The 27,516-nt window shown below is 41.0% G+C and overlaps 3 protein-coding genes across 7 annotated transcripts in view; 1 reads left to right on the top strand and 2 right to left on the bottom strand.

Annotated features, from left to right (window-relative positions):
- Window positions 1-1,134: 1,134 nt before the first annotated feature.
- NDUFB9 (NADH:ubiquinone oxidoreductase subunit B9) lies at window positions 1,135-4,847 on the bottom strand. The gene is made up of 4 exons (XM_042036559.1): window positions 4,700-4,847; window positions 4,372-4,564; window positions 2,351-2,464; window positions 1,135-1,380 (listed from the first exon to the last, which is right to left on the bottom strand). The coding sequence occupies exons 1-4, from the start codon at window positions 4,783-4,785 to the stop codon at window positions 1,249-1,251; spliced, it is 525 nt and encodes a 174-aa protein (XP_041892493.1). The 5' UTR covers window positions 4,786-4,847; the 3' UTR covers window positions 1,135-1,248.
- On the top strand, window positions 4,836-21,716 carry TATDN1 (TatD DNase domain containing 1). 3 transcript variants are annotated; one of them, XM_042036557.1, is made up of 12 exons: window positions 4,836-4,906; window positions 6,201-6,266; window positions 7,461-7,510; window positions 9,864-9,876; window positions 11,142-11,285; window positions 11,384-11,426; window positions 15,288-15,373; window positions 15,483-15,523; window positions 16,891-16,967; window positions 17,649-17,719; window positions 18,593-18,719; window positions 21,460-21,716. In XM_042036557.1, the coding sequence occupies exons 1-12, from the start codon at window positions 4,885-4,887 to the stop codon at window positions 21,560-21,562; spliced, it is 843 nt and encodes a 280-aa protein (XP_041892491.1). In that variant the 5' UTR covers window positions 4,836-4,884; the 3' UTR covers window positions 21,563-21,716. The 3 variants fall into 3 exon arrangements, with proteins under 3 accessions (XP_041892491.1, XP_041892490.1, XP_041892492.1); XM_042036556.1 differs by having other exon boundaries at window positions 9,864-9,927; XM_042036558.1 differs by lacking the exons at window positions 4,836-4,906; window positions 7,461-7,510; window positions 9,864-9,876; window positions 11,142-11,285; window positions 11,384-11,426 and having other exon boundaries at window positions 6,206-6,266.
- Window positions 21,183-27,516, bottom strand: part of RNF139 (ring finger protein 139) — a 22,594-nt gene continuing 16,260 nt past the window's right edge. For all 3 annotated transcript variants that reach the window (XM_042036555.1, XM_042036553.1, XM_042036554.1), the window contains exon 2: window positions 21,183-24,293. In XM_042036555.1, the coding sequence (XP_041892489.1) occupies window positions 22,483-24,234 (1,752 nt within the window). In that variant the 5' untranslated portion in view covers window positions 24,235-24,293 and the 3' untranslated portion in view covers window positions 21,183-22,482. The remainder of the gene's footprint in view (window positions 24,294-27,516) is intronic.

Below are 27,516 nucleotides of genomic sequence, written 5' to 3'. Positions count from 1 at the left end.
GCTCAGCTGTTTCAATACGGAAGGCACTTGTTCCGAGGGAGAGCTCCAACCCGAGGTGCGGCATGTGCTGAACAGCTGTGCTGGCAGAGGGCATGCCTCAGTTCTCCCACTACCTTTGGACTAAGTGAGCACAGAGAACAGATCCTGCTTCCTGGCAGGATTGAAAATTTCAGCTATGGAATATGTAAAGCCGTTTTTCTGGCTTTTTTTTTTTTTTTCTCTTCCAAAATTCAGACCTATTTTAGCATGTAGACTTACTGAAAAGGAGCACATTAAAACTTTCTAAAAATCAGCCAGATTAAAGCTTGATTCCTGAGCTAAATATGTTTAGTCCTTAAAAGAGCTGAAGTTCATGCCTTGCCATCTTTTGTTCAATTGGGGTTCACAGAAATATTAAGCCTTAGGTTAAAATATGGGCACAGTCAAGAAACTTCTGTAGAATGGAAGTAAGATTAGGCAACCTACATCTCCTCTTCTAGCCCTAAAAATAGGAAATCAGCTGAAGAGGCAGGTTTTCCTATGAGCTTTTGTTCAGTGGCTGTATCCCATCTGTTCTCTCACAGGGCAGTTAGTGAAAGTGTTAGCAGAACTTTCTGTGTCTTGTACCAATACTCTGGGAACTTGGCCAGAAACAAACAGCTTTTTGTCCCCAGTTCAGTGTGTCACACTGCCAGAGCCCTTTGTTACCCATGAATGGGGACACAACAGCCACAATCCTCAGCAGCCCACCCGTGTTACCTGATGCAGCTCAGTGGCTATCTGGGATTCAGTTTATATGGGGGTCAGCTTTCCTCTGGTGCTCTACAGCACTGCTATCCATGCCATGAGGAACACACCATGGTGTAAGGAAGGTTTGTGTCTTGTGAGATTTGATACCAAAGTGAAAAATTCAGCAAAGAGCCTAACAAGGAGGGAAGGGAGGGAAGATGTCTTGATCCTGCAGCAAGGTCAGAAATACCCTCATTACAGGAGCACCCAAAGCCCATCTCTGCTGCTGTCAGTATCTTTAACTCCAGTTTTAACACCTTGCCTGTATTTAGTACCACATTCCAAGTTATGGGGCTGATATGAACTGCCTGCACAAGCTGGCACTTAAGTGTGAGTGTGCCAGAGAAGAGCAGTATGCCAGTAAAACACCTTCTCTGTTACTTTATTTGGCTTTATTCTGTATTATTTTGAAAAGCAAGTGGTCACTGAGGTGCCACCTGCCTGCAGCACAGACTGCTGCCCTTCACACCCGACGTGCTCTCACATGGGCTGTTCACGAGGTCGAGTGACGTGATGCCACCACATGGGGGGCAGATGCCCTTCCTTACGAGCTGGAGGCAAAGCTTCAGTTCTTGGGCCATCAGCTGGAGTTTCATCTTTTAACTGCTTAATCTAGAAGACAAGACAAAGAACTGCTTTAACATATTAACACACTTCGCCATAATGTGATTTTCAGTGCCCGGGCAGTGAGCAAAATGAGCCCTACTTCCACAGGGAAGAACCAGTGGTAACACCTTTGGCTGACAGGTTTCATGTTTCCTAACATTAACTTCTACTCAGTAACCACTGTAGGTTCATATTACCTAATTAAGAAGGAATTTCTAAGAGCAAGAAGTGAATTACAAGGGAAATTTCACTTAAAAGGTCATTATTTCCATGTAATTCATGTCTACCATTACTAAAAAGGCTGAATTGTGCTGCTGTGGAAGCTGCCAGATAATTCCAAGTCCAGACCAAGTTTCCCTGCAGTCAGTAGGAGACTTCTGTTCCTGCATGTCACCAACAGCCCCTCACATGCTTTCAATACCCACTCCTTGAAGCAGCACAAGTGCCGGCTGCCCCTGTGTTAATTCTGCTCAGTGCCACACTCCATACAATCCAACTGAATCAAAGAACTGTTCTAGGAACACCAACTTCTTCCAACCAACTCTCAGTTTAGGATGGCCAGAAATTAAGTCTCAATGCCCAATTGATGACCACTGCAGCAAATCACTTTCAAAGGTGTAACCAGGAAGTGTCAGAGCTCCACAGCAGCAGAAGAGGAATTCTCTGGTCATTAAGTCTCCTTTCATCCCACTTTGGAATTTTTTTTTCACAAAACTGCTACAACAGATCTCACTAACTGACACAAGGCTGCAGGTTCAGCTTTAACTTCAAATTCCCTTCACAACCTTTCAGAAGCTGTAACAAATGTGTAGGCATTTTAGGTCAAGTCAGTGTTTCACACTGGCAAGGGCTCCAGTACTGAAGAGTCTAACTGAGACCGCAGTAAATATTCAGTAATTCTTCCAAGAACACATCTGTGTCACACAGGATACCTGTGTGCTAAAGAGACTTTCCTTCACATAGAGCAAGCACTGACCTCTCTTTCCCAGCTTTCCTGCTGCAGCTTCTTCCATTGCTCTCGTTTGGCAAAGTAATCAGGATACATTGCCTTCTCAGAAGGGTGCCAGAAATCCAAGCACCATTCAGGATGCTGTTGAAGAAAAATATAATTTAAAATACTATTTTTATATATGAAATCACATTTGTACACAGAAGAACAAAACACAAAGGCTGGAGCCAGTGTTACTCCCTAGGTTTTTTTCTATTTTGAAGTACTACATAAAAACAACATTTAAGAGCTAGCTGCCTGACTATCTCAAGGCAAGTGACAGAGGTCAGGACTTTTCACACATTATCCTAACCCATAGGAAGATATCACAGTGACTTGCTTAAATCACAGCATTCCAAAACAAGTCCCAGGTCATCTTAGATTATTCTAAACTTCTCAAAATAATTCCATCTGGTGGAGGAGAAGATCTGATTTCTTCCCTTCCTTCTCTCAAAGGCAGCAGGTTCGAGGAATCCTTCTCTCCAATTACTAATTTATTTTACTTGACAGAGACAGAGCATAACAGCTCATTTCTTCTTATTTACAACTACCAAGAAATGAGCAGTTTCTTAGGCCTTTAAGATCTTGAGGATGGTCTGACCTCTAAGACCTTCTGACAAGAGAAAAAACCAAAATTTAAAATTTTGCAGCCATTTAAGAATAATTAATTGTTTACATTTTAAAGAGAGAAACACTGAAAAAATCACACCAAAGCTCCCAATCCTTAAAAAAAAAGAAAAAAAGAAAAAGTTGCTCCAGTACCATCATTCATTCAGAGATACTCACACTTTTGGTTTCCTGCTGTGATTCTGATCACAGAACAAACCTTTGATTGAACAGAAATAGCACAGCTGATGAAGTAAAAAAATATCTACACACAGCAAACTCCAGTTAAAACCACCACACAGTCTGAGATCTAAAAATTACATTTTGCAGCAGCATTCCACAATGGACAGTCACTGATACACAAACCAGCCAAATCCTGGTGACAGTCATTTTGTGAGCACAGTTTTAGCCTAACTGGGAAAAGAGAGCATAACCCAGTTTGTGTTTCTGTATGAAGACTAATCTTGACCATTTGATTGCTCAGCTGGCCTTTTTTCTGTTCAGATTCTCTGTCACTATTATCTCCACTACTGCTCAGGCCCTTGACCTTAGCATAAGCTTAAGTCCTTCTCCTTTCACTCCTATGTTCTTTATTCTGCCCCTGATAAATCTATGTCATATTTTTCCTTTTCTGTGGATTATTATGCAAAAAGATCCAATCAGATCCAGTCTTGTGCCAGCACTTTTTTCAAACTCATCAGAAAATAGCTGCATGCAGTCTCTAGGTCAGTATTAACTTCTAATGCATGAAAAAGATGATGCCAAGAAAGCAAAGTCCCTGTGTTTTTCCATGCTTTTCGATGAATGCTTTATTTAGGAGCAAAAGTTATCTTGATGGTCAAAGCCTGTAGAAGTGCCTTAAAAAGTCTAAAAATAAGGCTTCTATTTCCAGGCACTGCTCCTTTCACACAGTGGCACAATCTACACAATCTGGCACTGCAGCATATGAAGTGAAATGATAACTTGTACCATTACTCAAAATGATGGAAGCACCATAGGACGGAGTGAAGGGAAGTCCTCGACAGCCAAGGTGACACCTGACCTCACCAGAGGAACCAAGGCTGTGCTCAGGAGGCAGCAGAGCTTCCTCGGCGCTGCTCACTCCCCCAGCTCAGCTCAGGCCTCCCCTTTTCCAGCCTGACCCGCCACTGTCAGCGGGCGGACTGCGTTTGGCAAAAGAGCAGATTATTATCCCGGGGGAAAAAAGCCCAAAAAACCAACTAGCGGTGTTCAGACTGATCAAGAAACTCCATTTTCAAGGACCAGAGCAGCTCCTCCCACACAAGCGGCAAGATGTTCAGCGAGCTATGAAGTGACACTGCTGAGCCAAGCTGCGGCCCTGTCCAATACATAAAACAAGCGCAAAGCAAGCGCAGCAATCCACAGCACTACCGGCTCCTCACCTTGTAGCACTCGTATCTCTCGTAGGAAGTGCCCCCGGGGGAGTCGGGCAAGATGTACGGCTGCGGATGCTGGCTGGCCCAGAACTCTTCCTCGCCGGCCTTCAGCAGCGCGGTGGCTTTCACCATGTCCTTCACATCCTTGTTCTTATCGAACCGGTCCCTCAGGAGGCAGGCGAAGTAGCGGTACTTGTCCCTACAGACAGAGGTCATGCACAGTAAGGAGGAAAACAACCACCCCCCCCCACCCCAGGCCCAGCAAAGCGCGGGGCTAAGCGCCCCGATGTGAGAGCGGCCAGCGCTCCCCACGCCCAGCTCCCCTCGCCCTCACCGCTGGATGCACCAGGACTCGAGGTGCCGCAGGGATTTCTTGTACAGCCGCAGCACCTTCTGCTGGTGAGTCAAGTACGCGGCCATGGCGCCGGGCCCTCACAGCACCTTCCCCTCCGCGCGGGGGATGTCGGGAGGGCGGCGCGGCCCCGCCCGCGCTGCCGCCGGAGCGCGCCGGGAGCCGCCATGAGCCGCGCCAAGTTCATCGGTGAGGAGGTGGCGGGGCGGGCGGGGGGTTTCTGTCCCCGTGTCCCCGACCCAGGCTCCCTGCTCCTCGCCCGGTGCCGGGCCGAGGCGACCGCCGCTACCCCGCTCCTTGAGGGTCCGCGCTGTCGGGCTGTGCTGTAGTAGGGCTTGTCCTAGCTCTTCATCCAGTGTTTATCGCCTCCTACTGCAGTCCCTCATCCAGGGCTTCTCCCAGTTCCTCAGGCTTGTCACAGGCTCTTAGGCTTGTTACAGTCTCTTGGGCTTGTCACGTCCCGCCCCAGCCCCTCTGCCAGGGCTTGTCGCCTCCTGCGGTGCGTCTCGGTGTCCCGGGCCGAGGTTTGGCGGCCTCGGAGCCCCCAGGAAGCGTTTGGGAATGTTTGTGCTGTGTCTGGCACTGGGGCTGCTGTTCCTCAGTTACCCCCCAGGTCAGGGGGTTCGGCCGCCTCTCGTTCCCTGTCCTGCATTGGCGCATTAGTCGTGGTTGTTTCTGATCGTATGGACCTGGCTTGGATGAAAATGTTAGTATTTTTAGGAAATTCAACGGAAAGCATGTAAATAACTTTAAAAGGTCGGTTCATACGGAAACCCTGTGTGTGGTAGAGCAGCTTAATATTTCCTTGGAAAATTTCCCTTCCCGCTAGAATCGCCGCTGGAAGCGCGGGGTCTGGCAGCTGCAGCGCTGCTGTTCCTGCAGCCGGTGCTTCAGGCCTTGGCTGCAAGGCTGCGGCGCAGGGAAAGCCGTGGGAGCCGAGTGAGGAGGGCTGGGCTGGGCAGCTCCGGCCGGTACCTGCATTGCAGGTGTCCTGTCAGCGTCCTGTCAGTGCTGCCGAGCGGGTGGGATAGCCCAGGGATGGCAGCAGGAGGGAGAACAGGCAGCTCTTGGGAGGCATTCTGCTGCTGCTGCTCCCACCCGTGTAAAGGCTGTGTGGAAAATGCCGCATTTTCCCTTCCTTTATGGTTGTTTGCATAAATTTGTGTTTTCGTGTGAAAAGCGGATTTGCTTGCAATAAAAAGTGTATGTGTATTTGCTTTGGCAGCTATGAGGGTGTGCATAATACACTCACAGAAAGTCTGAAGTTGCGCAGAGGCAAAAGTTTAAATTTTCTGTCACTTCTAGTAAGGAGTAAGTTCTCAAGTTATGCAAATAAACTTATGTTTAAGCATTTTATGATTTACCAATGTGCTGGTCCAGTGGCTATTAATTTAGGGTTTCTCTTGTCTTCTCTAGTTAACTAATGCTCAGAATAAAATGTAAAACAACTATAACTTCTAATTTTTACTTTGGTTTTCCATAGATATTGGTATTAACCTGACAGATCCTATGTTCAGAGGAATCTACAGGGGAACACAGAAACATCAAGGTAAATGTTTCTTTGTATCTGCTGGAAGACAGTATCCCTTTGTCTAAATTAGAACCCTCATGCATGTCAGAACATGATGTTAGAGTGTCTTTCTTCTCCTCTGTCCTGGGGTGATGTTATGAAGTCCCTTCATTCCTTAACCATCCGCTCAATGCCCAAGGACGCTGTGCCTTTAGGATGGACCCGGGGGCGGGGCCGGAGCCGCAGGACCCGAGTGCGGGGCGGTTCAGCGGCTCAGCCCAGCGGCTCGGGGGCTTGGGGAGCTCGGTGGGGCTCGGGAGGGAGCGCTGGGAGCACTGTGCTGTTTTTCTGGGTTTCCTGTGTGTTCCAGCTAGCTGGGAAAAGGTTCTATTGGTTTTTCTTGTTCTTTTTCCCCTTCCCTCCTCTTGCCTCACTGCCTCCCTTCCCTCCTCGCCGGTCCGGGGAGCCTGCGGGGGTGGCCCCGGCTGGCCCGCGGGGTGGCCCCGGCTTGTCCGAGCCTGCATGTCTGTTCCCTCTCCGGGAATTTGTTGTATTTTGAGGGGTTTTTTTAATCCTGTTCTACCCTGTTTTGTTAGCGTGTTAATAAACAGTTTGGTTTCTTTTTCCCACTTTCACTTCTTGTGACCCATTTGTCTCATTGACAGAGGAAAATGGGAGGCCCTTTTCCCTTTAGAGGAGACCCTCACTCCAGAGTGTTTCCTCCTGAAGTTTTGTGTCAAAAACCGAGCCATCCTCCTTATGTATTTAGGCTTAAAGAAGAAAACCTGACTAAATAAGTTGGATACCCTAACCAAATGCATTGTCTTAATTGCTGTTGTCATGCAGGTAACTCTGCATCTAGAGCAAAATGGACAATTGCTGATCTACATTGAAAAACTGATATGAGAGTTATGAACAGTAGTCTGTCAAAAGTATTGCATTGCTGAATCATAGTTACTAATTATAATGTGGGGCTTTTTTTTACTCTTATGGCCTTGAGATATGGATGTAAAAATGGAGAGCCTCCTAAAGTATGTGCAAAAACTTCCATTGACTTCTTGGATTTAAATTGGATCTTCAGTTATTGTATTTTGTTACTGTCTTATAAAAATTAATTAAGTATGGTTTAAAGATTTAATGATAAGAATTTTGACTGCATGAAAATTGAAAAGTAGTTAAATTATGCTGTAAAATCTCAAGTTCAATTTATGACATTCTTACGAACTTTTGCAGGTGACTTTCTGGATGTAATAGAGAGAGCAGTCAAAGTTGGCATTAAAAAGGTAATTTCTTACAATGAAATTGCTTTAAAATTTTAAGCTGCTTTCTAATATTTGGGGTTTTTAGTGCTCTCCTACTAAAACAATGTTTCTGGGACTTGCAATGGAAAATGCACTAACTTCCTTCAATAGCACAAAATAAAAGTATTCTGTGCAGAGCATTGTCTTTCCTTTTGGACAGATGATTATTGAAGTTCCGTGATATTGTAGGTGATGTGGATGTAGAAGTTATTTTGTACAGTTTTGACAGAAAGAGATTCTCTGACCTGCTGCAGTGAAGTGGTACATAATTTTCGATGTTGTATTATAGGCAACCATTCCTTTCTTCTTGTATCTTGTGAGGCTCTTAGAGAATAAATCCTATGAGGAGCAGCTGAGGGGGCTGGGGGTTTTTTAACCTGAAGAAAAGGAGGTTCAGAGGAGACCTTATCACTCTCTACAACTCCTGAAAGGAGACTGTAGCCAGGTGGGGGTTGGTCTCTTTTCCCAGGCAACCAGTGACAGGACAAGAGGAAATGGCCTCCGGCTCTGCCAGTGGAGGTTCAGGCTGGACATCAAGGAAGAGTATCTTCATGGAAGGGGTGGTCAGGCATTGGAACAGGCTGCTCAGGGAAGTGGTGGTCATCGTTCCATGGGAGTGTTCAAGAAATGACTGGATGTGGCACTCAGTACTATGGTTTAGTTGACAAGGTAATAGTGATCTGTCAGAGGTGGGACTCAGTGATATTGGAGGTCTTTTCCAACTTTAATGATTCTGTGATTAGTAATCAACAATTACTGCTGAAGATCAAACTCTCCTGACTGAGGTTCTTCAGATATTTCTATATGTAAAGGAAATTGGTAACTACAGAAGAGTTGGGAGTGCCCACAAACTCTTAAGAGTTGAGACATCTGAATGTTTGGTGGTAAATACTGGCTTACATGTATTAAAACAGCATCATTATGAGAGAATTTGTAACTGAACTTGAAATTGATGTTTTCAGCAGTGCATCACATTCCTTTAGATACAGTAGTTTAACCTGCCTCTCTCTCTTTAAACTAATACATTTTTGACAAAAATATGAATTAACATAGAATACAATGCATACTGGTACAAACTGTTCTACTGCACTCATAAGGCTACCAGATTAGAAATAAAGAAATAAACGCTCCTTTAACAGCTAGAGGAACAGGCATCTTCAGAGTTTGTTGAAAAACTCTCATCTGAAAAGAGTGTGAAATGCACCGGGAGACAAAAAAAGAAAACTAGTGATGGAGAAGTTACCCTACTGCAGCAAATACAGGATTGAGGTCACATTTATATGTGCTATAGAAGTGCTATTTAATCTTTATACCAGCCTCTGAAAATAAGTAGCATTTTTTTATCTTATCACCAAAAATAGATTAGCTGCATAACTTTTTCAAGATGCACAGTGGATTGAGACATGTTAATCAGGAGTTCCTGTCCTTAGCTGTTCTCAGTCTTTCTACTGGCCTGTACAGTGTCAGAAACCTATTCCATCACAGATTGTTCCTACTTGCATAGAAGCTGAATCTGCTTATTAGAAAATACTTTTATTTTTCTGTATAGCTGCTGCTTTATGGTAATTTTTTGTGAAGTTTTGCCCTGTGTTGTGTACACACTGAGCCATTTTCAGCTTAACATTTCTTAATGGTATCGTTGGGATGTGCCTGTCTGTCATGAGCTCACTGCAGGAATGTCTGAGCTGGTGCTGACAGAGCCTGGTGGATAGCACCTGTAGAGAGAAGAGTTGTCCAAAAGCACTGTAGTCATGGATGTTACAACCTAGGGTGAACTATTCTGCAAGTGGTAGTTCAAAAAAGTACACTGTAGGCAACAATTCTGGTGTGGTGACTTTGAGTTTAAGGTAAAATAAAAGATCAGAGATGGAAATTCTTAAATTTATAATCCCAGCTCTGATACAGACTTATTTTTTGGTTTAACTACTTATTCTTATCTTGTTTTGGATCTTTGGGATTCTTTACTTTCCCCAGCTCTAGGACAAGGAGAATGTTTCCAAGTATCGTTTCTTGAGTGCTAATACAGTGTCTTTAGTCACTGTCTAATGAAGTGAATATTGCTGCAAATAGAAGTATTTTATTCCTGTAGTGATTTAAATGCTTAGCATAAAAGATACTTGATGAAGGGAAAAAAAATCATGTTTTGCTGCCTAGTGTATTTACTAGCTCCTGAGGACCATCAAGGTTTATTGCTGATTTATGAAATCTTGTTTTATATATATTAGTAATTGTATTCTGATGTTTTCTGTTGAGATTCTTTCTCATATCTGTTTTCTTAAACATCCTGTTTGATGTTCAAAGAACATCCAACTGACAGTACTTTTCTTGTTTCAAGTTTTTGATTACAGGTGGGAGTCTAGAAGATAGTAAAGATGCATTGCAGCTGGCACAGACAAATGGTATTTTCACTTTAAATTTACATTGTCAGTCAAAAATGTAACATTCTCTGCTCTCAGAATTGAGTTCAAAAGGACCTGCCCCAGAGGTGTTTATAGAATCCCAGATTAAAATGAGAAATTACATTTCAGAGTGGGATGAATGCATTGTGTATGAGTTTCTGTGTGTTGCTCTTCAGATCCCTGATGTTGGAAGGAATCACTCTTTTCCTGGGTGTTCTATTTCTAAATAAAAATTAAAATTTTAAGAAATTTCTGGAATAGAGATATTGATACAAGTTTCTGTATCAATAATACAAGAAATAAGGTAAAATGCTAATATGTTGAGAAATATATGGGGTTTTTCTGACTTTTTGTTTGTTTTTTACTCACCAATCTGTCATGACTAGCTTAATCAAGAGAGGTATCTTTCTTTTGATCCTTCTCCTGGCTTTGCCTTTCTTTCTGTGAAAGAAAAATGGCTCTTCTTTTATCTTTAGGCAAATTTCAATCTACTAATTATTTAAATATGTATTTGAACTAAAACACATTATACTATTTGCTAACAGAAATATAAAATAATTTTGGTTTGAATGAACCCAGGGAGGTAATTTGGTTTGACCCAGTCCACCTCCCCACTTCCCATTGAAGGAGGACTGGCTTGAACATTAGGGCAAGTTGCTCAGGGCCTTATCTGTTTTTTTCCTTCCCCAGTGCTTTTACACTTAGCAGAAATGTTAGTTTTGGCAAGGTAATTTAGATTAGATACTTGGGAAATCAGGCAGATTTGACCTGTGAAATTCTTTGACAGCTTACACAGGGGCACATGGGGAAATGCTCTCTGCAGATCTTACAGCTGGGCTAACCTGATGCACTTTGAACAAGATGTATTTCTAAATGATCTCAAGTGGTCTCTTCTAGCCTCAGCAGTTGTATGATTTATTGAGGGCTGCTCCACCAGAACCGTTAAGCTCTGAGTTGCAGTTTTGGAGGACACCAAATAAAGTGTACTAAAAAGAGACACGTGCACAAGCCCCCATTGGAGATATTGTCTGATATTTTTAAGGCAGAAAATGTCTGTCTAATGAAATTATCACTAAGATAAAGATGTTCAAAGGTAGTTTTCTTTTAAAATTATGACCAACTAAAAATAATCCTCCAGAGGCAGATACTGTCTATACCTTGAATAAATTTTCTTTTTGTTTTTCTTAAAACCTCCTAATACTCTCTTGCTTTAGACATGTTTTTCAGTACAGTTGGCTGTCATCCTACTCGCTGTGGAGAATTTGAGCAGAGTAGCCCTGAACAGTATTTATCTGAATTAAAAAATCTGATTGAAAAAAATAGGACAAAGGTAATAGCAGTTGGAGAATGTGGCTTAGGTAAGTGTTCTCTTAGTACTTCAATATTTACTTTTTCTAGACATGTACTGAAAAACTCCTAAAATACTAAATGGGTTTTTTGTTCTTTCTGTTTGTAGATTTCGATAGGTTAGAATTTTGCCCAAAGGACATCCAACTCAAGTAAGAAACTTTTGATGACTGTGAATTGACTTGTAGCAATTTACAGGAGTGTTTCCTATCTATTTGTGTTCTGCCATATAACATACTGTCAGGTCCAGCCCTAAAATTTGCAGGATTGGGCCCAGGGTTTTTTTGGCAGAAATGGGAATTTAAGGAAACATGCCTACATTCAAGTAGTGCAATGTGCTATATTTTGCTACCTGCCTGGTGTTGACTTATGTCAACGTGTGTTATGTCAGCATGTCTTTTTCTGTAAAATTGATCAGAAATTGTCAATTTCTGGTGTGACAGATGTTCATTCTTGAGTTAGAGCTTAGTTAAGTGCTCTAAGAGGCTCATGGGGAAAATAACATAAATGTAGTATGTGAAAGAATTGGGTTGTTGAGTGAAAGTCATGGGGAAGGGAACAGAACTATCAGCAGTGGGGAAAAAAGAGCTTTTAGTAAGGAAGGTGTTAGCTGGGAGCCAGTGATGGAGAGCTGATGGTAAAGGTAATCTCAGCAGGTGGAGAAGTAACGTGCAGCATAGATGCTAAGAATGGAAAGAAGCTACTACAGTCCCTAAAATCAGCCTGCATTCTTGCATTGAGAACTTACCTCTGCAGAGGGAACTGACTGAAAGACACAGGTGATAAATTCGAATAACATGGGTGATCTATGACTTATGCTTGCATGTTACTGTTTTGAGTAAATTAGTCACTGGGGGGCAGTGGTTGGATGCGTTTTTTCTAATTGCTACATGTTAGCAGTAGGAGGAGTGAATTTCTTCATAATGCTACAGACCTGCAGTTAAATACTCAGCAAAGGGGACAGGACTTTTTTTCCCCAGTAGAATTCAGTGTACATGAAGTTCAGCAAAGCACACCTTGGAGCAGAAGCTGTTTCTTTTCTGTGGCAAACTAAAACACTGATGGAGTATCAGATTTTAAGATCCTTAACTGCCTTGGTGTTATAGAGAGAAAAAAATACATATCTCATTTCACTGTCCAATGGACTGCAGCTGAAGAGCTGTAGTGGCTTCTAATTGGGTGCACTGAAATTGAGTTGTGAGGAAAGAGATGACAGGCCTGATCAGTGAACTAAACAAAGGAAGGCAGAGTGTGAAATACATGGAGACAGTTCACTGGTTTTCAGCTGCTCTATAGTTCAGGTGCAGCACTCACAGGGAGGGCTGGCAAGCACCTGCACAGTTCCCCTGCAGAAGAGCAGCATGTTTGTTTCCCAGGCAGTATCAGAGCATGACCTCTGTTTCATTCAGTATTTAATCATTATTTTTCTGGTTAGTTATGCTGTGTTTTCTTTTGGATAATTTTCACCTGTAAAAAATGAACATTATTTTTGACCCTTTTTCTTCAGTTAAAAAAAAAAAAGTTAATAAAGATGAGAATCTAATAAAAATTAAATTCCTTTGTTGTAGCATTCCTAAGAACTTTTTATTTCAAAAATTTTCCCCATTCTCAAAACTTTTCCAACAGAAAGTGGTGATTTGAATGGTAGTAAGATGAAGGTACTGCCTTCATATTATGGTGAAAGTTGTATTATAAATGCACTGGTAAGCATGTAGAAGTTTCATATCTGCTGTACTACTGGGAGGGGTTTGTGGGGTGTAGCAACACAAAGCCAGGAGTTTTCTCAACCAAACTGGGTGAAGTGAACAATATCACATGCACCATTACTCAAATTAATTCAGAAGAGTTTATCTGGAGATCCACCTGAGCAAGGCCAGTTTGCTTTAGCTCCTTTAGTGTCTTGATCCTGTAGCATTTGAACATGATGGTCAAAAGTATGATGGTCAAAACTAAGCCTGCAAACAACCATGCAGAAGTATTTTCAGACTATGAGGGAAATGGTGAAGTTACACAAAATTGGCATATATTGAATGACAGTCTGCTTGCTCAAAGGAACAGGTTGTTCCTTAAGCACTGGAACTCATTAGGGTTAGTTTCCTACTGAGTTATTTTGTTACCATTCCAATCACTGTATGTCTGGTTTCTTCATGCTTTTCCAGGGTTTGGGTTTTTAAAATTTTTTTTAATTTTTTTTTTTTTTCTTTTCAATAACTTCCCCATCCAGCTCCCCTTTCTCTTTGACAGGCCAAGGAGCAACGTGTTTGGCTTCATTGTTGCTAGAAATGGAAGAAGCTTGAGTTACATTTCCATTTGTAGAGGCAGTAAACTTTGTACTTTCAAGGCACTACCCTTCTCAAATTGAACTTGGCCAGTAGGTTACTTAGGGAGCTTATTTGCAGTTCTGTCTCTAAAACCTCTTTCCCATATGAAACAAGTATTCTGTTAAAAAAAAAACCCAGACCAAAAATCAAGCAATTGTGGCTATTTAACCACAAGAGCAATCATGAGTTGCAATTAATTTATATTGAGTCAAACAAGCTAAACTAAGCACAATATCTAGACAAAGAAGATTCAGAGTAGGTCTAATGCATTCTCATGAATTTTCATGTCAGTTTTCAATGTTACAGCTGATTTGTTTAACCTGTTTTATAGCAAAGATTTGCACTGATTAACAGGGAAGGTAACTTTGATCTGAGAAATATCAACCTGTAATATACAGAAAATAGTGAAAATTACATTAAATTATCAGTTGCATATTTGTTTTGGGGTTTTTGTTTGGTTGATTTTTTTAGGAAAATGTAAATCAAACTGATGATGGTTTGCTGCCACTTTCCCCTGATTGATATATGACTCATACACAACAGCATGTGATCACTGGAGTTTGCCTTTGAAATGGGCATGATAACTGATGGGAATTTCACAGTGCCCTGGTCTGTTTTTTAACAGCAACACCTCAAGAAATCCAGTATGTGCATAGGGCCCCAGCCTGTTGGGATGGGCAGTGTTGTTCTCCTGTTTCGCCCAAATAGCGTCACCTTTCAAACTGTGGGTGGACACTGAGTCATCCATGCACTGCTGGCCTTCCGCCATGCTTAGGTTCCTCTGCTGTGTTCCCTGAGCATGATTTCCCTGCCTGGGTGGAGTGGGGCAGCAGAGATGTGGAATGGTAATTGCAGAGCTCGCTGCTAATGACAAGCGCAGGTTAGTTCAGTGCTAAGTAGTTTCCTTTGCGTTCAGTTGCATTGGGGAACCTGGCTACCTCCTTACCTTCCCTCTGTCCACATTCCAGTGTCTCTTCACAGGGTGCAGCCTCGCTGTTACCGCTCCATCAAGGGCAACTCTAGGAGTACAAAGTAGGAGAGGGATAAAAATGAGTGAAAAGGAAAGGATGAAGGAACACGGAGGAGGGGAGGAAAAACAGGTGAAGACAATGGGCAGAATGGGGCAGAAGTATGATGTCTAATCTGGTATTTGTTCCATCCCAAGAGAGGCAAGGCTGACCTCCATGGATTGTTATTCACAGGTCAGCAGCTCTGATGCAGTTTGGCCATTGGAGGCTGTAGAAGCCTGTACAACGCTCCCCTGCTCACCCTCACTGTTTATGAGTGCTTCTTGAAATAGTGGCCTCTGTGTCATCCACACTCTCCATTCCTGACATTTCAGAACTTTGTGGAAAGAACAGTCAGTTCCTCTTCCATTAAAAATAAATAAATAAATACAAATGAACTCCAGCACCCACACTACATAGGAGTACATGCTCAGCATATACATATATACATTCTGCAGTACTGATGCTCTTGGCCACTTACCTGTCTTCAAGCATAGATCACGGCTATGGCAATACACATGGGAACGAGGTTCTTTTAAATCCTTGCACAAATAAGAACTTTTCCACGGCAAATCCATTAATTCTCTCTTTAGCTCTGGAGGACAGAAGCTTGGGGAAAAAAATCTTTTACTGTCTTTATTTGTTCTTACACTGAGTTTCTCTAAAGGTGAATTTTATTTTACAGGTATTTTGAAAAACAGTTTGACTTGTCAGAACAGATGCAGCTGCCCATGTTTCTCCACTGTAGAAATTCACACACTGAATTTTTAGGTGGGTTTTGTTTGAGAATTTCATATCCAGAGTAAATTCTGAACATGATAATCTTTCATATTTGTCTGTTATAAAGCTATCTTACATTTTTATTTATTTCATTTCATAGACATAATGAGAAGAAACCGAGATAGAGTTGTAGGAGGGGTGGTAAGTGTGGACTTCAGTGTAGCATTCATTTTTCCATGCATGTGTGTGAATATTGTTGCTTAATATGCAATTTCTTGTTTGTCATGGAATCTGGGTAGGCTTCCTGTTATATGATTTAAGCTGTTATTAATCAGTGCGTTTTCCAGTCCCTTTTATTATTTTTATTTTCATTGCTTATTTGACAGAATTTTTGTAAGGTAAGAAGATAGGCTGAGAAAAAGCTCTGCAGCTGATGTGAAGAGTTTTTCTTGGCCTGCTAGAAGGACAGTTAAAGCACCTCATCATTGCCATTGGCCTTTTCCCAATTCGTCAGTGTCTGTAACTGCAATGCATTCAGACCGCAAATAATTTAGATGCATGTTCCCAATGGAAGCCATAACCTCAGACATTTGCTTCTGATGTTAAGACGTCGTTTTCAAATTAGATCCAGATGGAATTTTTGATTACTTTATGTCTTTAGATACTCAGATCACATTTTCAATTCAAAAGCCTAACAGGAAAAGCTTTGGGTGAAATGGTTGGAGAAGTCCAGCATTGCTTTTTCAGGTTTTGATTATGACTGGATTTTTCAAAAGGGATGAATACTCAGATTATTCTAACATGAGACCACACCTCCTACAAGAATATTGCAGTCCCCAGGTTTGTCCTTTGTTACCACAAAACCCTTCCCCACACTCAGTGCTTTGCATGTTCTGCTCTTATGTAATGCTGTGAAGGCTCTTCCTTCCTCCCTTTCTTTTTTCCTGCACAGCCAGGAACCAGGGGAGAAACAAGCAGGTATCCTCTGCAACTGCCTGTGCCTGTCCCAGCACAGGGAAGCAGAGCAGTCTCTTTACTCCACTCAGGCTGAGAAGATGCAGTTCCCAGCTGCATTACACTGTTTGTAACTTGCGACCCTCCACTTCCTCTCCAGTCCCTGGAATGACCAAGCAGTCTGTCTTGCTAGTTCCATTGGCCTAACATCTGTGGAGAGAATGCTACTCCTATGGTGTCCCTGACAGTGCCCTGTAGGGAATACTGAGGAAAGAATACAAAAATTCAGTGTGTACAGGATTACTTCCTGAGTATGATCTCCCAGCTATCACTTAGAGGGAGTTCCAGGGCCAGAAGAGTATCACTGGATAGGCCTTTTCTACACGTATTTATCACTGTTAAAGTGTGGTAACCAGTTGTAGTGCAGCATTCAGGTGACTTCAGCCTGAACTTTGCTCAAATTCAGAATCAACTGAGCCATGTCCTGTCCTGATGTTTGTAATGATGTGTAATGCATACTGTCAAAGGTATGTGATGCTAATAAAAGATAATACATACTTTTGAATGATTGGAGTTTTAATAAAAATACATTTATATTTTTATTTGTGTTCTAGGTACATTCTTTTGATGGCACAAAGGAACAAGCAGCAGCACTAATAGATTTGGATCTTTATATTGGAATAAATGGCTGGTAAGTTCTTTACAAGAAATGTAACTGCTTTAAAATGGCAGCTGTAGTGAACTCATTGCTTTCTTTTAAACAATGAGGTCAAGTTTTCAAAGCTTGCTAGACCCTTAATCATCTGACAGATTTAGAACTGCTCTCTGTCTGTTAGCCATCAAAGTTCTTGCCGTGCAGCTCAGTGAGCTAATCTAGGTCCACTCTACTACCCACAGGTCAATCCTTGTTTGTAAATAAATAAGGCTGTTGAGCGTGGAAAGATTCCTTTTGAGGAGTGTTTAAAAAACAGCCTCATTTTAAGCTGCCTGTCAAATGCTGGAGTAATGCAAATGTAACCTGAGTACCTCATCTCCTGGTTATGCAGTCTGAATTCTCAGCAGTCACCTGGCCAAATGCCAGCCAGCACCACTTTGTAAGGCACAGAGCCTGTTACCAGGCAAGCAAGGGCAGCCAGAGAGGGGTTCTGCAGCTTACTGGGGTGAGATGGCTTCTCCCAGTAACTCTGAATTTGCTGTTTTCTGCAAAATTTTAATTTGCAGGCAGTATTGTTAAAAAAGGAAGCAAATTTTATTCATTAATAACATTATTTAGGAAGCTGCCTTTGCTACAAAACACTTCAACAGGCACAGTAATTACTCTTATACACTTTTTATGTTGGTTTTTTAACTAAACAAACTCTAAATTTTCTAGTTCACTGAAAACAGAAGCTAACTTGGAGACACTGAAGTCAATTCCCAGTGAACGATTAATGATAGAGACTGGTAAGATTTTATATCTTGGTCAGTTTGTGACAATGGGCAATGAGATCTGCTGGTGTGACAGTCATAAAGCAGAATCAAGACCTAAAGAATTCAGACCAGGAAAAGGACTGGCTGTTTTCTCCACTTGAGAAAGCAGTGTACAGAAATATTCCTTTCCAGCTTTCTGCTGGAAGAAATAAGCTGCTGTGTCAGTTCCTGACATTGCAGGGGAAGATGAAAAGGACAAATTGACAACCCAGATTTTTAAATGTACCAGAATCCTGCTTGAGTATCTTTTAAAATGTAGCTTGCTGGAGATGTGCCAAGCACCGGGCAATGGCTATGAGTTAGCTGCTGGCAGCAGTAATGGCATTTGGAAACAACTGCTCTTTAAATGGAATAGGTGGAAGAATGCTTGAATTCCCTTAGCCCACTGAGCAGTCATTTTAATAGACTGACCAGGGATGTTTTCTTTTTTCATGTTCAATTATCAATAACTGACAGTCACAAATACAGTATTTACTTTAATTTCTGAATCTGAGAAAGGAAATCACAAACTGCTAAATCCTTAAATTTACTTGCACATGAACTACAGACCTGTTATACAGGAAGTTTCTGTGGAATGCATGCAGTATATCTGGCTGTCTTTATCATGTCAGAAGAAATTAGTGTTGTGTATTACTGCTGATTTTTTCAAGTGTAAAATCCTGAAGAAAATGGCATAAAAATCCAAGATGTTAAATTGCCCAGACCTCTTAAATTTCCTTTTGAGTTGGAGGTCACTGCTAGAAAGAGACTGCAGGAACTTTCATCTGTAGAAGTAGTTGATTAAACTATCTCATGCTATTCTCAAACAATTGCACTCCTAATTCTATTTTTTTTTAATTAAACTAGATGCACCTTGGTGTGGAGTGAAAAATACTCATGCTGGATCAAAATATATTAAAACTACATTTCCTACAAAAAAGAAATGGGAAAAAGGGCACTGCTTGAAGGACAGAAATGAACCCTGCCATATAATGTAAGTGTACCACTGTACTCTTATTTTAAATACTTCAAATCTCACATGAAAAAAAATAGAAAAATCCCAGTTCACTAGTAATGTATAAAATAGAAATTAATTCTAATTGTACTGAAACTTGTGCAAGGTTTTGCTTTATAGGCTGTGGAAAAAATTAGAAGTCCTAATTTTCCTACATCAGCAATTCTGGATGTACAATGCTCCCTGAAAGTGAAACAAGTACTGTTTTTATTTTTTCACTTGATACACTGTAGAAGAGGTTAAACCCTGTAAAGTAACCTGACTTGAATATTCATTTCACTCAGTTGTTGTTCAGGTAGTTCTTAAAACTGATCCAGCCCTGGGGATCAGGGGACAGCCCCACAGCTGGGACAGTGCCGAGACACCAGCAGTGCCTGTGACATTGCTCCTGTCACAGGCCTGTGACATGAACTGCCACAAAATGCATTTTGTCAGGGACATGTCTTCCTTCTGCTGTTGTGCTTCAAAGAATCTGATCCTATGAAATTTAGATATGAATGACAGCAGCCAAGATACAGAGTAGTGAAAGAAAACTCCAGGGGCTTATGGACAGAATTGGTAAGCACAGACACTGTTTTCTGCCTCTTTTACACACAGTCCCTCACAGAAGTGTAAAAAGCAGGAAAATGTGTAATTGTTTTAGTGAAAATGTTATTTGCATTAAATACCACTAATAGATGAAAAGCCGAGTTTTCAGAATGCCCTGTCTAGATTTAGAAACACTGCTCAAGATAGTACTAAAGATCCAGGTATGCAGCAAGGTGTCTAAACAAGAATTTATTTGAGAACTAAAGGGAATTCTGCTGCTTTTTGAGACATGAAGAAACTTAGAAAACCACTGATGATGCTAAAAGTACAGTTGCAGCTTAGAGCTTAGATGGTGACATCTCCTAGTGTTCGGATATATCTTATGCAATTGGGTCAATTGTAATACTCTTTGAAGTTCTTTTTTTTTTTTTTTTTTCATTTTAAATGTGAAGTGGACACATTAGCACAGAAGGGTTCCTTCAGTATTTTAAGACTTTCTATAATTTTGGAGTAGGGAAGAGATCAACTGAAAAGTTTTCTGATCACAAGTGAAGGGCCTCTACTGTTACTATTTCAACCAGCCTGTATGTTAACAACACCCCCACATCTTTGTCTGCTGGTTTAATTGTAGTTTACAGAAATGTTTCAGAAACCCCCCAAACTCAAAATGCACAGTCTGTTCTAGGTCATTACACAAATGCTGCGCTTTGGCTTTTGCCTTCTTTTATAAAACAAAATTTTTCTTGGCTCTACCTTATTTCAAAATTATCATCCCAATAATGTTCATTATAACCAGTTGTAATTTGCGAACCTCTTAAGGTTTAAGAAAAATTAAGAATGGTAATTGAGAATTGGTATTTTGTGACTTCTCAAGTAGCAAAATCTGGTGTGAGGGAATGTTACTCCACAAAGTGGTTTTAATGTTTATGGTATATATAGTGTTTAATACAGCTCAATTGGCAGGAGGAGGTCTCCATTTGTTTGTTTTTGGTGGTACTGGACACCTTTCAGTTTTGATGGTGATATTTCTGCTTCATATATATATAATTTAGGAACTACTCCCCTTTGAAGCTATTTTTAAAAAATTTAGCCACCAGAGGCTTCTTTTTTCTCCTTCAGTTTCACATACACAGTGTTACAGTAACATAGAGCCTTCTACTGCATCCAAGTGAGGAGAGAGAAGTAAGCCCTAAGTCTTCAAGGGTGAAATTCTTTGGTATTTGTTACTTCTTTCTCTGTAGGCCTGATCTCACCCCATCTCATCTGGAATATCCTCTTAAATCAAGAAGGTGTTTGGCTAATTCTGCATCTAGGAAAATATTTGCAATACAGTAATTAAGTAATTATACAGTAATTATTAATTTCCTACTCTTTCTCAAAAAGAAGTTTAGCTATTGCCTCAGTTTAAAGGCAAGATCCAAAATCCACCAAACCCTACCACCAAGCTTAAGCTTCTTACTCTTCATGGTGAAGTTTTATGCTACTAGTGGAAAAATCAAAGTATGACACGTCTCAGGAAGTGTACAGAATATTACTTTTTTTTTTTTTTTAAGAATGACTGATACAAAATCAAGAAAGCAAGTGCAGAGAAAAGGTTGTGGCTTGATTTTAATCATGTCTATCCCATTTCTTTTGCCTCCTTTTCCTGGCTTGTATCAAGACCCTGGGCCTTTTGAAATTGCTCATTTAATATTTACTGCAAATATCCAACCACATTAATCACAATTAAGCTAAAGAACTGGGAAGTAGGAGCAAGTTACTTTGACAGCACTGTGCTCAGATAAAGCTGTATCTGGAATTTAAGCTTCCCATAGACCAGTCTATTCATAGTGCAGCTTTAGCCTTGAAAGGCTAATGAGTTTTAGTTTGAAAAATGAAGATCATTGATAAAGACACCCACAAAATGACACTTCCTTCAAATCAGAAAGCTGTTTAATTACCTCCAAACAAGAGTCGAAAGACCAAAGATGAATCTGTACCAGTGAGCAAACCAGTGTTCAGTGTAAAGAAAATGGCAGTTAGTAAATTAAAAGTGAAGCTATTTGCATATTTGAGCACCCTGCCCTATTGCTCTTAGCATAGGTTTTTATTCCAGGCTAATCTTAGTGACTTGTACATACACATGCAGCAATCTGAAGTACATTCTGAAGTACTGGGTTTCAGTCTTCTAATATAAATCTTTCTTTTTTAGTCAAATTCTGGAAATAATGGCGGCAGTAAGAGAAGATGACCCACTTGAGTTGGCCAATACTCTATATAACAACACCATTAAAGTCTTCTTTCCAAATATGTAAAGTTGTTTTTCTTACATTTATTCAGCATAACTTCAGTAAATATATTGCAAAAACTTTAAAATCATCATACCTGCAAGTTCTAATCAATGGAAGCCAGTGTGTAGTGGGTTTTGGGTTTTTTATGGTACAAGATTAAAGCTGCTTTTGAAAAGGTGGTCTGCATTTGTGCAGTTTCTCAGCCCTGTTCCCCTTTCATCAAGATTCAAGATCGACTTCAAGGCCAGCCCACACCTGTAACTCCAGTGAGCAGTGGAGGCACAGGATGAGCACCAGGCTGCTGCATTCACATGTAAAGCACTTCAAGCTACTGCTGGCAGTTCAGGAGGGTGGGACACATCCATGGCATGCGCCTTGCTGCTTCACCAGAAAGCTGAGCAGTGTCGCCTTTTGTTCCACATACGCAAATGCTGTAGCATTAAGCCTACCAACCTAAATTTTTATTTATTTTTTAAAAACGCAACTCACTATTTTTTTGCGATAAAGCTCTGCTAATACTGAATTTGTAAGTAAAGCTGCTTTGGCTCAGGCGTTCATTTCCGAGTTGACCGGCTGAAGAGTCTGTTTTCACCAGTATTTTTCATTTGCATCCAGAAGACATTGATTGGGGATTACTGGTATTACAGTCTTTGGCACAACATTATCACTACATCAATTAAAGAGTGTTTTTCCAACCATCTTAAAAATGTGAAAACATTTTATTCCATGTACAATAATGTACATAATTTTAAGGTGGTCATGAAAGAGACCAGCAAAAATTAGAGGTATATTTACAGTAGCACACACCACAGTAAACAACCACCATTCACAGACTCAACACTGAGATACTGCTGTTGTGCTTAAGTACAATAACTACAAAGTGATACTTTTATTCTGTTGAAGTCAATCTTAAACAAATACCTCACGGCTTAGTAAAGGACATCTTAATCACCAAGAGAGTTAGAGTCAACATTAAGAGTCTCATTCAAGTGCTGTGCCACACAGTCGCCATCTTCCTCATCACTATCAGAACTGTCATTATCTTCATTTAATTCATTTTCAGCATCAGCAGCTTCTTCTGCAACCCGTACAGGATTTTCATTTGGTGCTACAAACCCGTTGTTGTTAGAGATATTGGCATTTTCTTTGTCCTCAATGTACACTTTCTGATGGCACATCGGGCATGTGTCCTGAATGTACAGCCACTTCCGAAGACAAAGTGCGTGAAAATAATGGTTGCATGGAGTAATGCGCGCAGAGGTGGTGAACTCGTGGTAGCAAATTGCACAGACATCATCGATTTCATGTAACCGAGCTCCTTTTACCTCTGGAAGCGAGTTGATTTTCTTCACAGCAGTTCGGCGGTTTATAAAAGTCTTCCAGCCATTCTTGGCTTGCAGGTAGATGTTGAAGTATGCGTGCAGACACATCATGCAAGCACGAATCTTGCTTCCCGATTCAAAAACCATTGTGTAAGCTCCATTTCCAAACATGATTACTCCAAATATAAATTCAATAATATTGCCAGTTGAGCGAACATAATAGACATAATCATCAAGTTTTTCCCATAGCACATTATAGTAGCCATCAATCATAAACAATATATAAACAGTGATAGAAACTATTACTTTTAGGCAAAGCTCTACACAGAATGCTGTGACTGCAAAAAGCCAAGTATTTAGTGCATAGTGGTGCCAGAGGATGTAACTGAGCAGAACCGGAAGAATGAAAAGGCAAGCGGAGACAAACAGTACAGGAAAGTGTCTGCGGAACGATGACACATGGGAGGCACTGAGAGACATCAGCACAGGGTCTGTCATTCCATGGATAAAATGCAGGACTGCAGTCAACAAAAGGCACATGTTTCGACTCAGGCGAACTAATCGTTCCTCTGGTTTCAGTCCACTTAAACCAGTCTGCAGAGCCAAAATGAAAAACAAGACGGGTGCTACAAACCCAAGCCTTTTGTCATCCTCATCAGTTGATCCAATGAAGGCCAGGATACCAAGTCCCAGATAATGCGCTATTGAAGAAATGACAGCACTCATGCCCAACACAGTTAAAGTAGAGTCACACCCACTTATGATCAGGCTGCAAATCAGTTCCCAACAGTTATCCCACGATATCAAGAAGAATTTTTCTTCCGTGTTATTTTCAGCCATCTTTACAACATATGTTAATACCACAGCTTGTGCTGTAAGTCTTGTTAGCCAGAAGACACGCAGTACAGCTGGAAACCGGATCCTTTTCCATGTATCTTCCATCAATAGCTGTAATCCGTAAATACGATACATGTGCCTCACCAGCAGATAAACGTATCGTACCGAATAATAGAACCACTTAATTTTCGTAACTAAAATGGCTGTGGTATTTAGTGTCAGAACTAGGCCTGAAATAAAAACAAGTACTTGCCGGACATTTAAAGGTAATTCAACAACCAAGCCAATTACAGGAATCAGTATATCCAGGATGATGAGTTGAGAGTATATGGACTGCATGTTTAGCAATGTAACATATCCGATTCCAAAGGTAAGCTGAAGGATGGAAAGTGCCATCCATAGCGAAGGTCCTTTACGTGGGAAGATCTGAATTCCAAATGCAGCTGTGTAGTAGGCACTGTAGAAGTTTATGTGCAAAGCAGCATAGTAATTCACCAACACTGAAGTTGCAGCCAGCAGAAATGCCGAGGCGATCATGTAGAACTTGAAAAGTGCTCGCTGTTGTAAGACCAGAACAACACTGGATACAAAGACACCTAAAACCAGATTGAAATCATTTAGTTCTCAACCGAAGTTCAACAACAGATTTTAACCTATTAGCTTTGGAGCTACATTTATTTAATGTATCACTTCCCCATTAGTCACTTGTAACTTTGCATTACCAATGGTGCCCTTTTCAGAGAACAGGCAAGAGGACGAGTTAATCTCTGCATTTAACAGCTGTGCACTACAGCTGTGATGCAAAGCCAGTGCAAGCCCTAAGTCACAATTACTATGAAGTTTGTTGCAGTTTCAGACTAGAACAGTGACAACTCCCAGCCTTTCAGCCTTAGTCCTGAAATCCAAGGGTAGACAAGTTCTAAAAATAAACCCCCAACAGATACAGCATCACCTTTATAAGCAAAGCTAATAAAAAATAAATGAGTAAAATTTTGTAAGTCCCCTAATTCACTTGAACAAGGCACTCAACTACAGCTCTCCAAGATGGAGTACTAAAGATAAGTAACCAAAACACTTCAGTTACACTCTTTAATGGGAAAATAGTGAAAAATTGCTGTAGTTTGCTGTGGGGAAGGCATTCCTTCTATTTCCCTTCAGTTTGCTTTTATTTCTGGTCACAGTGGCAACAAAGGTCACATGGGGAAGACCTTCCACAGCATACACCTTTTGTGCACAGAATCCAAAACTGCACCAACTGCCTCTTTGCCAATGCCAGTGCAAACTTGTCTGTCTTGTTAGAAGTCAGATTTAGGCCTTGAAATTCCTGTTTGCTAACTTCTCCCTCATACTGACCATGACCACATCTTGACCTTGACTGGGAAGTTTGCACCTTCCTATGAGAAATCCTATCAGAGCAACTGCAGTACTGGGAGTTTGGGATTATATGTCCCTGCAGTAAACTTCTGTAGTGTAATTTATGAATCCCATCGCTGTGTCCTACATAGGTAAGGGCTGTACCCTAAGAGGTGTTAAATTAAATGGCACTTAGCACTAGATCCATTTCCTTAAACAGTTTCTTTTTCAGGAAACACACTGCCTTTATTTTGGCCTTCTCAATCAGCTTCCACTCTATTCAACTGCTTTCTTATCCAAACCAGATTGGAGACATTTCAATCTCTACAACTTATATTTGATTCTAAGTTGCTTTCAGTCTCTGTACTAAAACCAGTGCAATCACCAGTAATCCTCTTTCTGCTGGAGGACAGCATTGGTCTTTTCTGATGATTGTAGTTTAGGTTGTTCTAAATCCACCATAATCAAGTGTTTAAAAAATATTTAAGCCATAGTCTCTTGATCATGAGAATAAATTCTTTGAAACAGCATTTGATTCTACCAATAGTGTGACCACTGCTTGTATAAAGAAAAACAACAACAGCAACTAAACACACACAAATACACAAAAAAACCCCTCCAAAGCCTGGAGAACTGAGAAGAAGAGAGAGGATCAACATGAATCAACTACAAAAGGCAGGCTACAAATAAAGTTATTAATACACCTCAACAATATTCCTTGCCAGCAGCACTGGCTGATACAAACACATTCTCCCTGATTAATCATTAATCTGGTAACCTTGTGAAATGGACTGAGGAAAAGCCTCTGTCAGTTTTCAGAAATCCCCTTGCACTGTAGCTCAGTTCTTCTAGGAAAAGCTGAGTATTTGTTACATGCAGCACTTCTTAAAAAATAAGCTTGACAGTTGCCTTGTCATCTTAACCACCACAAACATCTTTAGGAGAGCCAGTACTGCTGACGAGTTTGTAGCTGTTGTCTTTTCTCAGAAGTCACAGAAAAGGCTCACATGCCTGTACAAGGACGTTATTTATGTAATTCTGATCATTTGAGCCAAAGGAGATGCATTTTGCACTAAGCAGGCTGCTCTGAAACACGCCTTAACAAAACCTATTTTTGTGTCTTGCAGTGGCAGTAACAGGCCTGTATTTAGATACTGCAGGTCATCTTAAAACACTGACGTTTCACATGCAAGACACATCTCTAAAAACAGTACAACAGTGAGTCAATAGAGCTTGTCCTACTGGTTCCTCTGAAAAGGGACTAACAAAAAGTACATCATACCTCTGTTAACACTTGTGGGGAAAAGTCAAGACTCATTGAAGGAGTCTCAAAAGACTGTAAGAGGTAACAAATCTCAGAAGGGGCAGTGAGCACTCCTTTCCCCCATCTCCATTTATGTCACTTAGTCCACCTCAACAGAAGACTTTGCCCTTGCCCCCTGCCCATCCCCCCTTTCCCTCCAAAACAGTAAGTCTTTTTCCATTTTCTCTCTGCTAGGAAATGCTGCAGTTCCTCGTTTGGTAAGGTTTGTCTTTCCACTCATCTTTACTGTTTCCACCTGTGCCACCCCATTGCCAACTGTCCCAGTATGGCCTCCAAACACAGCACTGAACCAAACCATGCTGCGCTTACTTTTAAAATAATTTATTGTGTTAAAATGAATGTCTCCCTCTCATTTTTTTCCTTTAAATCCTGAGTTTTGTCAGTATCTTTATAGTAACCCACTACTAAGGATTTGACTTTCAATCCCTTGCAGGGAACAATCACTTTTACACATCAGCATTTCATTCATGTGGAACTGCCAAACTATTGCTCCCTAGCTCCAGTAATTCTATTTACTTCCACATCTTTCTGCAGACTCAAGTATTTATAGTACCCTTCTCAAAACTCAGTGTCCTCAATGAGGAGGGACTGCTGTCTGAGGTGACAGTCACTCCTGGGGGTGGTAGTTCTGCTGGAATTGAGATACTTAAACCCAATGCAAAGATACGAAAAGTAAACATTGCACTGGGGACAAAGCAAGGTTAATCAAAAAGATGAAAGGGAAAACATGCTCCAGCTGTGGAAGTTGGTTCTGTGCTCTGTATAACTATTTACTTCTGTAGAAAGTGATGGAAGAACCAGACCAAGGAATCCTGCTGTAAAACTTTTTAACACCCACACAGATCTGTATTAACATTCCTGAAGAGCTGTACTTCCAGAATATTTCAGAATTGTTTAACATCACCCCCAAAAGTCACCAGTCTCTCCAGAGCTCCAATCTTCATATCTGGTGGACAGGTTGTCCATTTCTCCTGTGCTATGGGAAAAGTTTGGAACAGTACTTCAAAGTCTGCAAATGGTAAGTCAAAAGACATTTTCCCACTATTTAAACACAGAATGATCCAAAATAACTATCACTTTCCTAACAGCAGCAAAAACCCAACCCTGCAATCCTTAAATTCAGATGAGAAAAAAAATAGATG

This window comes from Corvus kubaryi, unplaced genomic scaffold, assembly GCF_017639235.1.
Source record: "Corvus kubaryi isolate FWS band 111438036 unplaced genomic scaffold, C.kubaryi_AGA036_p1.0 37385, whole genome shotgun sequence".
Lineage (NCBI taxonomy): Eukaryota > Metazoa > Chordata > Aves > Passeriformes > Corvidae > Corvus > Corvus kubaryi.
This window is presented reverse-complemented; position numbering and strand designations above follow the sequence as displayed.